At 37.5% G+C, this 13,970-nt stretch overlaps 3 protein-coding genes and 1 long non-coding RNA gene across 4 annotated transcripts; 3 read left to right on the top strand and 1 right to left on the bottom strand.

Annotated features, from left to right (window-relative positions):
• The first annotated feature begins 1,272 nt into the window (after positions 1-1,272).
• On the top strand, positions 1,273-2,403 carry LOC133799342 (uncharacterized). Its single transcript, XM_062237363.1, has 4 exons — positions 1,273-1,799; positions 1,864-2,108; positions 2,189-2,324; positions 2,393-2,403. The coding sequence occupies exons 1-4, from the start codon at positions 1,367-1,369 to the stop codon at positions 2,401-2,403; spliced, it is 825 nt and encodes a 274-aa protein (XP_062093347.1). The 5' UTR covers positions 1,273-1,366.
• LOC133800683 (uncharacterized) lies at positions 2,393-3,006 on the top strand. The gene is made up of 2 exons (XM_062238716.1): positions 2,393-2,694; positions 2,776-3,006. Exons 1-2 carry the CDS (start codon positions 2,432-2,434, stop codon positions 2,915-2,917), a joined length of 405 nt encoding a protein of 134 aa, XP_062094700.1. The 5' UTR covers positions 2,393-2,431; the 3' UTR covers positions 2,918-3,006.
• A 145-nt stretch (positions 3,007-3,151) lies between these two features.
• Positions 3,152-5,327, bottom strand: LOC133799341 (uncharacterized). The gene is made up of 4 exons (XM_062237362.1): positions 5,014-5,327; positions 4,162-4,527; positions 3,899-4,015; positions 3,152-3,815 (listed from the first exon to the last, which is right to left on the bottom strand). The coding sequence occupies exons 1-4, from the start codon at positions 5,325-5,327 to the stop codon at positions 3,152-3,154; spliced, it is 1,461 nt and encodes a 486-aa protein (XP_062093346.1).
• Positions 5,328-10,550: 5,223 nt separating this feature from the next.
• On the top strand, positions 10,551-12,634 carry LOC133800684 (uncharacterized). The gene is made up of 4 exons (XR_009876562.1): positions 10,551-10,994; positions 11,076-11,151; positions 11,620-11,681; positions 12,399-12,634. It is a non-coding gene; the product is annotated as an uncharacterized LOC133800684 (long non-coding RNA).
• The last annotated feature ends 1,336 nt before the right edge of the window (positions 12,635-13,970 follow it).

The following is a 13,970-nucleotide window of genomic DNA, read 5'->3' as shown; positions in this document are numbered from 1 at the left end:
TGGACTCGAAAGGCTGCATCGATGTACCATCGAAAGGCCATCGATGGTATATCGATGCTACATCGATGCTACATCGATGCCATGTCGATACTGATGCATAATCGATGGCAAATGATGGTTTATTGATGCCACATCGATGCCATATTGATGCTGAACATATATGGCATCGATTCCATGCTCCATCGATGCTATTTCAATGGTACATCGATCCCATTTCGATGACAACAACAGATTGAGTATTTTTTATAAATTCAACTAATTTTTTTTTTGTGTGGATATTTTGCAGATGCCACCCAAACGTATCCCACCACTTGAGATCCCTATGGAGGATCATTATGTCGGTCGTATGACCTATAGGGGTTCCGAACAAAATTGAAGAAAATATTTGAGGAGCATGGATTGTTGGGGAGGGTGAATGAGTCTGTTTTTGGACCATTCTTCACAGCCCCTCCCTTTTCGTTCTCTGGGGCATTGGTTCACACACTACTTTTGCGGAAGGTCAAGTCTCCGCGTGGCGATGAGGTGCACTTCTTGATGGGCCCAAACTTATGTAAGTTTGGGGTGCACGAGTTTGCCATTATCACCGGCCTGAGCTGCTCCTGTCCACCACTTGCCGTTGACATTGAACCTCACATTACTTCCTCCCGCCTAGTTGATACATATTTCAGTGTGGAACCCGAAAAAGACATTCGGTTCAGTATCTTGGAACGAGCTTTTAGTATGTGCGATGTACCTGATGATTTGTACAAGCTCGGTTTGGTTTACTTTGTGGAGGGGATACTATTGGGCGCTGAGAACGACAATGCTATTTGGCGAGATTCATTGTCGATGGTCGAGGATTTAGATTATTTTGAGAAGTATCCATGGGGATCCCTTTCATTCGATACAACTGTGAAACAATTCAGTAGAGATATGAAAGCGATTGGTGGTACAATACCAGGTAAGAAGGCGAAGAAGATCACTGAGGTGGAGTCTTCTAAGGGTTTTAAGGTGGAGGCAAAGTACACTTGCAAGGGGTATCCACCAGCCTTGCAATATTGGGCGTACGAGACGATTCTTGATTTACAGAAGGAACACGCCAAGCCCTGTGGATTCAAGTTCCCTAGGATGCTACAGTGGGAGAGCATAGGCCAGCCGAAGCATTTGCATTTGAAGGATGTACTTGCGAGGAGACATGTAAGTTACAATACATTTAAATAATTCAAGAAATTTTGAATTATACTAATCAACTTATGTCATTTCTAATTTGATTGTTGTGTTTCCATTACAATTGTCATGCATTTCTATCCTAAGGCCTCGACCAAATGAGCGAGACTTCTTTGATGCCGTATATCAGAGGACAGAGGGGGATGCTCCTAGGTATGCGATGCTGCAGAATATGATCCAGCCTGAACCAGAGGATGGAAGACCTTACGATCCTGAGGCAGAGGCTGTTGCGGTGGCTGAGATAGCCGTTGAGGCTGGCATATTTGTGGAGGATGCCCCGACAGAGTCTGCTCCAGATACTAGTACAGAACCTACTTCTGCTCCTGCTCCTGCTCCTGGGGCTTATGAGGAGGTGTTGGGTGAGATAGCCAGACTATCAGGTGCAGTGGACGATGTTAAGGCCACTCTAGGTATCGTCCTTAAAAATCAAGAAGTCATATTAGAGAAGCTGGCAACACTAGGTGGTATACCTACTCCTGCACATACTCATGCACCCACTCCAACTGATGATGTAGAGTACGACATTCTCCCCTCATGTTACGAGCCTTCTGTTGGAGAAGCCACACCTTCTCAGCCAGTGCAGACGGTCTTAGGTACGACTAATCCATGAGTTTTTTTTTGTTTTAAAAAGATTAGATACTAATTGCTCCTTTACAGGTAAGCGTACTAGACAGAGACCAGTAAGGTACGAGGACTATACTCCAGCAGCCAAGAAACCAAAGTTCAAGGACCCAGTTACGATCCTTCCTTTAAAGGTGTTGGATCAAGATATGTTGACAACTTTTAACCGATGGGTACTCGGTGAGATTGATAACAGCAGACCGAGGAAGTTGGAATGTTGTGATGGGACCCCTGTTTGGTTCTTGAAGTTGAAGGTGGCAAAAGAATGGTTGGCAGAAACTGTAAGTCTCTTATGTTTGTTAGAACATTTATCTCATTTTAACAATCCACTCTTCCTTAACGTTACTCTATTTATTTGCAGCATCTCGACGCTGCGAATTATCTTATACGGAGACGTCTTTTTGAGTTGCCGAAGACGTACCCCGTGAAAGCCACCGTACTTGATTCATCATTTGCACAATATATTCCCGCCAGATACGAGGAATTCAAGAAAAATGGCAGGACTTACCAATGGGACTCGGACATTCTTAATTTCCTGAAAGGAGATGCCAAAAATTACAAGAAGCCTTGGGGTGATTGCAACGAGGTCTACTTCCACTGGTGCATGGAAAATCGGCACTGGGTCCTTTGCGAAATAAATTTCGCTGATTGGATGATCACTGTATTTGACTCAGATCATTCTAACTTTAGCCATAATAAGTTGTCTGAGTTGATGGAGCCTTGGACTAGGATGCTTCCATCTTTACTGAACGCTTCTGGTATGTTTAAAGGACACCCCAAGTTGAAAATAGCTAGACCGAAGATCACCGTTCCAAACTTTGATTGGCGGCGCATGTCCACTGATATTGTCCCACAGTCTAGAACCAGGTAGACGTACTAAATTCAGATTTTCAATAATGCTCTCCTTTAATTTTCAATACACTCACAATAAAGATTTCTTGGTTTCAGCGGAGATTGCGGTGTATTCGCCATCAAACACTTGGAGTTCATTCTTGGAGACATTCCCTTATCATATGCCATCGAGGACAACATTCAGTACTTCAGGGATAAATTATGCATCGACATTTTTTATGAGAATGTGTACCCTTGATGTTAGAACATTTATTTTGATTTCGATGACACACAATAGTATATTTCTCCTTAGTATTGTATATAAAAAATGTCGTTTCGATTAACAAAGTCCATTAATACACAAATATAAAGAGTAACAAAGTCCATTAATACACAAATAAAAAGAGTAACAAAGTCCATCAATACACAAATAAAAAGAGTAACAAAGACCATTAGTACCCAAATAAAAAGTTTAACATTGATGCCATAAATTTCAAACACGAACTTTACAAGTTGCCCTATTATGGCCTAGACCTCCACAAGTGCTGCACTTGCGTGGAACAACCAATTTATCTCCATTGGAAGGATGGCGTTTCATCTTAGGCCTACCTTGTTTATTCTTTGGACGACCAACCGGGTTTTTCTGCGCAGGTGTTCTCACTGTTATTGTCATAATGTCATGTGGAACAATCCACTCTTCCTCGTTACCAGTAGGATATATAGATTCTGTGTAAGAGGACCTCCATGTCTCAATTTTATAGTAATCTGAACACAACGAATAAAAGTTCACCCCTCGCTTAAGGGATCCAGATAGTGCATGAGCACATGGGATACCAATAATCTGAAACACGCCGCATGTGCATGTCTTATTCAGGAGGTCGACTTCACCATTCAGCTCACCATCTAACACATGGAACTCATGCCTCCCTATTGCATAAGGAATCAAGAATTGAGCTTTCTCAGCCATATCCACCAAATTTTTCTCATAGGTCGGTGCAAGAGTGGTAGTTGTCTTCTCGCTAGTTTCTCTCCTATTACAGAACCAGGACTGTAGTGTGAAGCGAATAAATTCGACGAATGTAGTTATCGGAAAGCTCCTAGCGTCCCGGGTCTTATTGTTGAAACTTTCAGCGTAATTGCTTGTCATTATATTGTACCTAGTATCCAGGAAAACTAAAATTTAATAGTAACATACATTTAGAAGATTTCATAAATTAAAATACAATTGACAATGACATACCTATTTCCAGGAAAGTAAGCACGGGACCACTTATCAAAACCCATTCCTTCTAGGTATTGAGCAATGGCTGAGTCTTTTGATTTGATTTTTTTGAAGTTAGCATGGAACTCGAATTTCCTAAAAGCATATGCCGCATTATACATCAACACATGACAATGATCAGTCTTGAATTTAGCAACCACATTCATACTAATGTGGTGGTAGCAAGCACCTGATAGGCATCGGGGAAAATAGTTTCCAAGGCATGTGTAATACTTGCATGCCTGTCAGATACAAACGCCAGGTCCTCGACTTCCCCAATCGCTTCTTTTAGCTTTGACATGAAATACTTCCAAGAATCATGATTCTCACTATCCACAATACCAAATGCAACTGGATATAGATGGTTATTTGCATCCAGCGCGACTGCACATAACATCTGCCCACCGTATTTTGTCTTTAAAAAGGTACCGTCCACACATAACACAGGACGACATGTACGAAACCCTCTTCTACTAACTCCGAGTGAGAAAAAGCAATATTTGAATCGATTTTCCTCAGTGACAAAATCTGTCAACGTCCCGGGATTTTTCTGTTGAAGCATGAACAGGTACGATGGTAACTTCTGGTAGGATGCTTCCAGTGTCCCTCTGACATAAGAAAGAGCCTTCTCTCGGCATCTCCAAGCTTTTCCATATGACAACTCAATGCCATAATCATTCTTAATGTCCTCTCTTATGTTGTTTGCCATGTACGCATTCGATCCAGTCTGATATTTTTTCTTTTTGCAATGACCAATAACCCAAGGTGCAGCTTGGCGATGGCCTTTATGTCGGAGGTCAAGTGAGCAAGTGTGTTTGTTGGTGAAACGAGTTATCTCGAACATATCAGATTTAGGAATTCTCTTCCCCCTCAATCTCCACCCACAATCAGGATCCTTGCAAGTGATATACCAAACTTCAGTACCTGACTTCTTCACCACAAACTCGAAGTTCTGCTTCATTGCATACAAGTGTGCCTTCGTCTTCAACTCTAACTTGTTCTCAAAAACTTTCCCAACTTCTATTACTCCACAACTCACCCCAGATAACGTGGGGATAACATAAGAGGGGCATGGGATATCTTCAGCAGTATACGCTGGAGAACTCCATCTATTTCCATCATCTTGTGTAGTTGGACGACTGCTCTCTGATCCAGCAGTCCTCCGTCCTTGGCTTTCTTGACGACTTGGCAATGGTCGTACATTTAAATTATCTACTTGAACCACATGTAGCATCGACAACTGATCCTCTGAGTTATCTTCAGAACTACTGCACCCCTCAACTCTTTCATCATCATCACCAATAAGGGCAATTGGATCGTCATTGACATAAGGCTCATACTCATACCCATCATCATGCAGGAGATTTGTTGGGGGAAAAAAAGTTTCATTATGACTAGGACCTCCCATGCATACACTTGGCCCAGTAGCTGTTTGTGGAATAGCCGTCCATATTAACACTCGCTCTAGGAGATGGATCAATAAGAGCAATGTTCTTTGCAATCGAACTAACGCATAAAGGAACCCGATGTTTTAAGGACTTTGAATTTTCAAGAATAAGAGCACTAACTCCTTCATCATCTGTGATTTCAATGGGATCTACACTAAAATCATTGCATGTAAACGACACTTCCAACTTTAAGTCAAACAATGACCTATCCACTTTCAACTTTGAATACAACTTCTCCAATAATTCTATGTAACCAACATCAATTGGTACATGTATTATAGTGTTCGAACCAGCTTTGAAATTCCATTTTTCTCCTTTCTGTTCCCAAACACCGTTGTAAGAAACAATTATATTAACTCTGGAACCTGCAAATTTACAAAAAAAAAAAACATAAGAAAATTATAAAATTAAAGTGTAATCTATGAAGAATCGATGGTAAATCGATGCCTATGAAAATCTGTATTGTAGTTCAAAATCGATGCCACATCGATGACATTTCAATGCATCATCGATGCTGATGGTTGCCATTTCGATGCGATACCATTTCGATGCCTTACCGACGCTGAACCAAATAAACATATATGGCATCGATTCAACATCGATACATCATCGATACCACCATCGATACATCATTGATACCAATATCGAAATTATATATTTGCCTCAGTATCGAAATGGCATCGATGGTGTATCGAAATGTCATCGATGCCATATATGTTTATTTGGTTCAGCATCGATGTTACATCGATGCCACATCGATGCTACATCGACGCTGAACCAAATAAACATATATGGCATCGATGGCATTTCGATACACCATCGATATTACATCGACACTAACGTCGAAATTCGCCTCAGTATCGATATGGCATCGATGTAGAATCGATGTGGCATCGATGCTGATGGTTGCCCTATGTATGCGATTCAATTTCGATGTAATATCGATGCCACATCGATGCCATATCGATGCCACATCGAAGCCATATCGATGCCACATCGATGCCATATCGATGCCATATCGACGCTGAACCAAATCAACAAATCTGACATCGATTCAACATCGATACACCATCGATATTACATCGAAAATATCATCTAATTTAGATGTTCGCATTAGCATCGACATGGAATCGATGGGGAATCGATGGAGCATCGATGTACTATCAATTTTGGAAATCTCAGATCCGAAGAACAGTTCAAAAGTTGCAGAAAAAAAATACAAACTCAACTGCGGAACAGTTCGAATCTAATATCTAACTATGTCATTTCATATTCATAAGTAAATTAATGAAATGATACTTACCCATGATTTTTTCTCTTAAAAACGCCAAGAAACTTCCAATCCGTTCCACCTCCGAGCTGTGAAAAAATGGCTGTAAATGAGGGATGAGAGAAAGAAATAGAGAGAGTGAAGTGTTAGATTTGAGTGAGGAGGGGAGGAATGTATTTGTGTCCAAAATATAAGAGGGGGCATAATATGGGGAGAATTTTTATGTTGTCATTTAAAAAAAATTAAATATATTATGATGCATAAAGGGTAAAATTTCCCTTTGAATTTCACAAAAATATAAAGGAAGGTGTTGAACTAGGGTTAGGCCTACTCATACAAGGGTAAGGACTTGAGAAATTATAATAAATAACCTAAAATAATAATACAAAGAAGTTAATGAGCTTATTTTTAAAATTGTAAAGAAATTACTATTTTATATTGTTGATTATCTAATTTATCATTTTGCACCAAGACCCAAGTAAATATTAGAGTTTATTTAAGACTAAAGAAGTTAAAGAGAATAAGGGTAAATGTATAATTTCTCTATACTAATTGTTAAGCAAAAATTTCATATTTAGAAAAAAAATAAATGCGAAACACAATTTCACCTATGCCAAATTTATAGCATAAGATTTTATTTATTTAAGTTCGACTCATCCAAGATTATAAGAATAACCTCTTAATTACAATCCTTTTATTTAAAGGAAATACCCTTTGATTCCAATTACGATGATATTAAATAATTTAGGGAGAACTGTGATGAATTTAGAATTGCAGCTGAACTCAGTAATTTTGGCTAACTGAGTTGTCTACATACCTTCTTTATGAAGGATCAAGCCACTTGTAGTTCAGATTAAGATATTTTAGAATTTGAATATAAGAATTGTGGTATATGACTATTTTCAGGAATTCTTTGCCATTTGAAAATTTGGAAAAATTCCTAGGTAGATGACCTTTTATGGAATTTTGAGATTTGTGTTTTTATACCATTTTGCGGTATCGGCGACTGCACTTAGTCTTAGCAACTAAGTTGCCTACGTATCCCTTTTTAGGAATCAAGTCTAACGTAGTTCCGGTATATTTTCAAATATTTTATGATACTTTGATAATTAAGAGGTGAATGTGTAGCACCCACATTATTTTGATATAATATAGCCAATAATCACATGATTGCATTGCATTGCATTACATATCATACAATATGTATAATTTGAGCATACACATTGTAATGCCCCGGATTCCCTATTGTGGTTAATGGCTGGTTTAGTAGGCCGGGAGGGCCATAACTGTTTAATTACGCCATTAAATGTGTTTATGCATGTTTATGAGAATTATAATATTATATGATGTTAAATGCATGCTTGTGAGTCCACATTTGTTTACAGGGGTATTATGGTAATTTGGCCCGTTGAGGGTATAATTGTATATTTGTATGTGTGATAATGATATATTGTGAGACCACATTATAATGTGAATTGGTTCGAGTATTCCGACATGAGACGATCGTTAAACGTGATTATCGGTTTGGTCATAACAGGTTTGAGCTCGGGGCTCGGGGTGAGTCTCGGGGTGATATTAAAGGTTATAGCGTTACCGGGGATTTTAGGGTAATGGGTTATGAAATATTGGTGTTTGAGGATATTGAGATTAGCGGGAATTGGGAAGCGTTAATTATAATTAACGGGTTAAGCTAGAAGTACCAATTTTACCCCTAGAGTAGTTTGAAAGGCTTTAGATGTCACAAGGGCATTTTGGTCTTTTTAGGGGAGGATATATACAAGGTTTAGTGGCTGAAGGCTGTGTAATAAAACAGTGTAAAAACAGAGTTTTGCCTCCTCCATTCCCGTACATCACCCTCTTCATTACTCCTTTGAGGTTTTGTGCTCTAGGAGTGGGATCAAGCTAAGGAAATTGAAAGGCAAGGTTGGAGCACTTGTTTCAGCAGGTGTGGGAGGTTTAAAGCTAGTTCCAAGGTGAGCTTTTACTATATATTTCAGCTGGTGCTCTGTTTTATCTTTGGTATTTAGTTCATGGTTTTTGATGTGAGAAGTGAGGATTAAAGGGAGTTCTTGGTGTTAGATGATTGGGTTTTGGTGAGGAGGTGTTATAGGTAAGGTTTGGGGGTTTAATTACATGTTTGGAGAAGGTTTTAAGATGATTCGAGGGACTGGTTTGAAGGGAAAAACGCAGGGTTAAATTCTGGTTCGTGTGTGGCCGACTTGCCATTCTGGGCTGGGCGCCGCGGCGCAGCAGGGGAGCGCCGCGGCCCTTGGCTTTTGGCAGGCAGGGAGCCTCTCTGTCTAGAGGCGCGCCGCGGCGCAAAAGCAGGGAGGGCCGCGGCCCTTAGAGCCAATTTTGCTAAAATAAGGTTTTTAGCTTGGGGATTCAAACCATAGGCCTCGGGGTTGGACCTAGTACCCGGTTGGGTAGTATTTGATGTCTCGGGGGCTGGGATTTGGTTTGGGAACCCTTGGTTATCATTTTTATTGATGAATCCTATATTTTGGTTATGACCAGGTGACCATCGAGAAATTTAAAGGTTGATCGTTCTCAGGGGTCGTTCATATTATAATACTCACTCGAACCAGAGGTAAGAAAACGGTGTTTTAGTACAGTTGCACCCTGTATAGATATATGGCATGCATGGTTTGATATTTGAGGCATGATGGTTGATATATGTGGACATGGATTGCATATTAAATGCTATTGAATGCCGATTACCTGCTTGAGACACTGACTAGTCAGGGACCGACTCTAAAGTCGAGAATCATGCATTGAATGGCTCTAAAGCATTAATGCCAGTCCGACCCTAGGGTCGAGGAACTTATAAGCGCTTGCCTGGTCTACGACCAGATGATTATAGCCAAGGTATATGACCCCGGTGACTGTTTGTCACAAGGCTAAGGGACGTTGTCCATAGTTTCGACTCTAGAGTCGTGAGGAAGGTTATGTTGGTGACTAATCACCTTGCACCTGTCCTAAACAAACTTATAAATGAGACTCTTATCGATTATGCCCTGGTGACCCTATCGTCACATGGCTAGAGGGAGTGATGCTCATTATTGTGACTTTTGACTATTGTCACCTATTCGTTGGACTGATAGTCCTGAATGAATAATTGTGATTATTGTTGATATTATATCATGCTATATTGTGTTTTCTTGCTGGGCCTCGGCTCATGGGTGCTATGTGGTCCAGGTAAAGGAAAGGAAAAGCTTTGCCAGCCTTGAGTGGAGAGCTTGGGCGATGTAATGTACATACAGGGCCGCTTGACCGCCACGGTCAAGGAGTTCTCAGAGGGACTAGGGGTTTACCCTATTTTTGCCGCTTAGGCCGGCGGAGTTTGTATATTTGAAACTGTAGCGACTCTTTTGTAATACGAACTACTTGTAAACATTTTAAAAAGGCTCATGAGCAGTTTGTTTACTTAATAAAATGTACCCTTTCCTTTTTATTAGTTTTTCACCTTAACCTATTAATGGTACCTAGATCACGTTTTTTAACCAAAGGACTCGGGTAACGGGTCAAATTTCCGGTTCACCGTAACTATTCTGGGGTAACCAGGGCATTACACGCATATTCTTATAAGTGTTTTCATGTATAAGTATAAAAGTTGTGTATGTGATGTCTATATGTATGCTCAATATTATTAACCTTGTGGCATTTGAGTTGTCTTTTATGGGTGTTTGATGTGCTCAAGATATAAGAAAGTATGAAAAATATGGTCAAGGCATGGAATTAAGTGATGAAAGTGAGATATAGAAGGCAAAATAGGTTAAGTAGTGAAAAATAGTACAATGTCGATTACTAGTATTTCAGTGTAAAATTGAGTATTTATTGATTTACCAAATGTAATCGAGGTATGATTAAGGTCTCATTGATGATGTAAAAATAGTTTTAGAACCATTAGATCAATTCTTGATGGGAGGTATACATAAAATCAGTGGTATTGATGCAAAGTCAAAACGAGCTTAGCATAAGTGCGCTACGCTCGATCGGGTAAGCATAACTATTGGGTATGCAGTCATATGGACCTAAGGTTTGGTGTGAGTGTTTTACACATAAGGATAATAGGCCTAGCAGATGATTAAGTCGAAATTATTGAAGTGATAAGGTTTTCATAAGTCAAAAGGTGAAATGATGAGATGAAAGGTATCAAATTTTGATACAATAAGTCTAAATCATTGAAAATAAAGAATTTTCATCAACCTTATCACTTTGCACGACCATTACTCTGAAAAACAGAGAGAAAAGAAAACCAAAAACCATTTCTTGGCTGGTTTGAAGAAATTCTAAGGAAATCCAAGTGAAATCAAAGCCAAAGAAGTGGATTAAGCTTAGTTCTAGCCTTTTTATGGTAAGTTCTTGTACTTGGAAGTTAAACTATGTTTTTGAATTTTGCTGAGAGCTTATCTATGGTGTTTTATCTCTTGTTAAGATATTTCTTGGTGGTTTCCAAGTGGTTTGAGGTTTAGAAAAGCTAGAAGAGATTGTTTTCGCCGAAAAGTTGCTCGGTAAGTGAAATTTTGTGTTTTATGAGGTTTTTGGGGTTCTTGGAGTACAAACTGGTTTTTGGTTATTTAATTGAGTTTATAAGAGAGTATATATGTTTATAAATGTTTTAATAGATGTGGAGACTCATTTAATTTGGGTGATGATCTAGGAGATTTGAATTTTATCAAAATCGGTATATGATAACTTTATGATGAATCATGTTGGTATTTGGGATATATGGTTATGGCAGGTTATTTGATGTTGATTATTGGTTGATTTTGATATTTGAGGATAGCTAAAATTAAGGGGAAACTCTGTCAAAATTTCCCCAAATGTCTAAGATAAATGTAATGCTCGATCTAGGTGGTTTAAGGCATTTTAGGCATGTTTTGGGTATGAAATTTGATATGAAGTTTTATGGGTATTTTTAAATGAGAGTTAAATGTATTACTGCCATCATTATGATGAGAAATCCATGCCATTGTCAGGATAAGCACATCAATACCTAAGACACCACTTGTTACACGGTGAATTATATTTTGGACAGAAGGTAAGTAAAGTACTCAACTGCAACACAAGAATTACATGTTATGTGAAAGTATGCATTATATGAATATTTTGTGAGTAAGTGGTATTAACATACATTGACACTTCATCATAAATTTATATGCATGGCATAATAGTGATATGGTAAATTATTATATGATATAAGACCATGCATGATATTATGATGATTAATTATATGATGCCTTTGCAAGTTTTATGCAACATAAAAGAAAGTTGTAATAAGAAGTTTAAGTTCAGTGCCACTGTTTTGAAAAGGCAAATGAAAGTGTTAATAAGTGTAAACGGAGGCCTATAGTAGGCTTATAGTGGCTGCCAACAATTTGGGCTAGGTTTTAGTGAACCAATTATATTGTTTGCCATGTTTCCATTTTTATTTCTCCTCCATATGAGTTATTGTTATATGTATTGACACCACAGTGTGTTGCCGTCTTAACTCTTGAGCCCGACGGGGCAACGATGGAATAAGATTTTTAATGTGCCCTACTGTGGTGATGGCTAGCCGGAGGAGAACCCATGGGATTTTATATTATATGTGTAACAAGCCCTGCAGGCATTGACCAATTCAAACAGTGTGCACAATATTAAGGGGCCCAAAATTTAAAAAGAAGTTGTGTATGTCCATTGATATTGGGTAATCATTAGCATTGCATGCATTACTTTGCTTACTGAGCTTTAGGCTCACAGTTGTCTTGTGTTGCAGGTAGAGAAAGAAATGTGTGAATGACATGAGGAGAACTGAAGCATGGTCCTGACCCTGATTTGTACATATGAACATATCGACATTTGTGGGTTATTTCAGTTTATCAATGTGATATTTGTAATAAAGTGTGAGGTTATGTTTTGAAAACAAATTGGGTTATTTAATACTTATGTATAATATGTTTGAGACACACTTTATGTTTAATATAAATAATGTGAAATAAGTTTTCAAGTTTGAAAAAAAAATGTCCACACTTCCGCATTAAGAAATTATGATATAGTTTTAAAACGTAACACCTCAGATATGGTTTTAACTAAAATAAGTGAGGGTGTTACAGAATGACCTCTTTTTGGGATACCATTTATTATGGCTTTGAATTTTAGTGCACTTTTAATTTTGAGGTAAAATTACTATTTTGAGATTTTGTGAGCTTAACGACCTCTTTGAGATTTTGGAATGATATTTCATCATTTGAATTGATTTTGATGAGCTCATTTGGGATTTTGAAATTTCATACAATTTCACATGGTTTTAGAATTTTATCATTTTGGCGACAATTTTATGTCTTAAAATCTCTTTATATATATATTTTATCAATAATTTATTTTATATATAAAGAGATTATTAAAAATCAAAATTTTAATTGATTATTCCAAGATTTGTGGGGAATAATCTAAAATTTTATATCAGGTAATATCATTATTTTAAAATTCAAATTTTATTTTTTTCTTTTTAAATTTGAATTTAAAATTTTGAGATAAAATCTGACTGTTTTATGTTTTGAATTCATCAAATAATAAAAATATCTTAAAGTTTGAATTTAAATTTGGTTTTAAATTCAAGATATTTTTATTATATATTATTTGATTATTAATTATATCTCTGGGTCTATTTAATGGCTTTACAGAGATAAAGTGAGAGTTATATGATAAGCTGTCATTCTTCGACAGAGCATACACACAACTTTGTTATACTCACGGTAAGTCCTTTTTAAATATATTTTTGCATATGCATAATACATCTCAATTTTTTTGATTTTATATGTATATACATATACATGTTATATTCTTCCCAAATTAATTAAATACATACATATATATTGGGTTTGGCTCACATGTCAGACTGATTGCAAAACTTAAAATAAATTTTTGTTTTATTTTGTTTTGTTTACAGTTGATATTTATTACTTTTGCTTTAGTCGGTTTGACCTGAGACTTTTGGATTTGTTTCAAATTCGATACTCATACGCATGAATAAGAGACGAGAAGCTCTGAACGTTTCACAACTGGATAATCATTTGGTAAGTTGTACACATATATATTTTCAAGCTCACATATATATGTATATATGGTCGACCGAATACTAGGTCATGACTCATTTTGAAAAGCACTGAAGAATACAAACTTTGTTTTTGCTTTGTTTATCATTATAGTTTTTTTTTACTGGCCGTATAAGACAAAAATGTATTTATAACATATGCATATGCATTTAAATCATTTCTTTCTTTGTATATATGGTATGCAAGACCAGCCATTTTTATATATATATATATCAGCAATTGCCTGATTAGAA

Source organism: Humulus lupulus, chromosome 9 (assembly GCF_963169125.1).
Source record: "Humulus lupulus chromosome 9, drHumLupu1.1, whole genome shotgun sequence".
Lineage (NCBI taxonomy): Eukaryota > Viridiplantae > Streptophyta > Magnoliopsida > Rosales > Cannabaceae > Humulus > Humulus lupulus.
Note: the sequence above shows the minus strand (reverse complement) of the source record. Positions and strands in the feature narration are given on the sequence as shown.

Excerpts from the sequence above, each read along its gene's own strand:
- LOC133799341 (XM_062237362.1), bottom strand. The coding sequence starts at position 5,327 with ATGGGAGGTCCTAGTCATAATGAAACTTTTTTTCCCCCAACAAATCTC. Across the intron at positions 4,528-5,013 it reads AATAGATGGAGTTCTCCAGC|AGGGACACTGGAAGCATCCT; the intron begins GTATACTGCTGA and ends TTCTTATGTCAG. Across the intron at positions 3,816-3,898 it reads GCTTACTTTCCTGGAAATAG|GTACAATATAATGACAAGCA; the intron begins GTATGTCATTGT and ends CCTGGATACTAG.
- LOC133799342 (XM_062237363.1), top strand. The coding sequence starts at position 1,367 with ATGCTGCAGAATATGATCCAGCCTGAACCAGAGGATGGAAGACCTTAC. Across the intron at positions 1,800-1,863 it reads GCCAGTGCAGACGGTCTTAG|GTAAGCGTACTAGACAGAGA; the intron begins GTACGACTAATC and ends GCTCCTTTACAG. Across the intron at positions 2,109-2,188 it reads AAGAATGGTTGGCAGAAACT|CATCTCGACGCTGCGAATTA; the intron begins GTAAGTCTCTTA and ends ATTTATTTGCAG.
- LOC133800683 (XM_062238716.1), top strand. The coding sequence starts at position 2,432 with ATGGAAAATCGGCACTGGGTCCTTTGCGAAATAAATTTCGCTGATTGG. Across the intron at positions 2,695-2,775 it reads GTCCCACAGTCTAGAACCAG|CGGAGATTGCGGTGTATTCG; the intron begins GTAGACGTACTA and ends TCTTGGTTTCAG.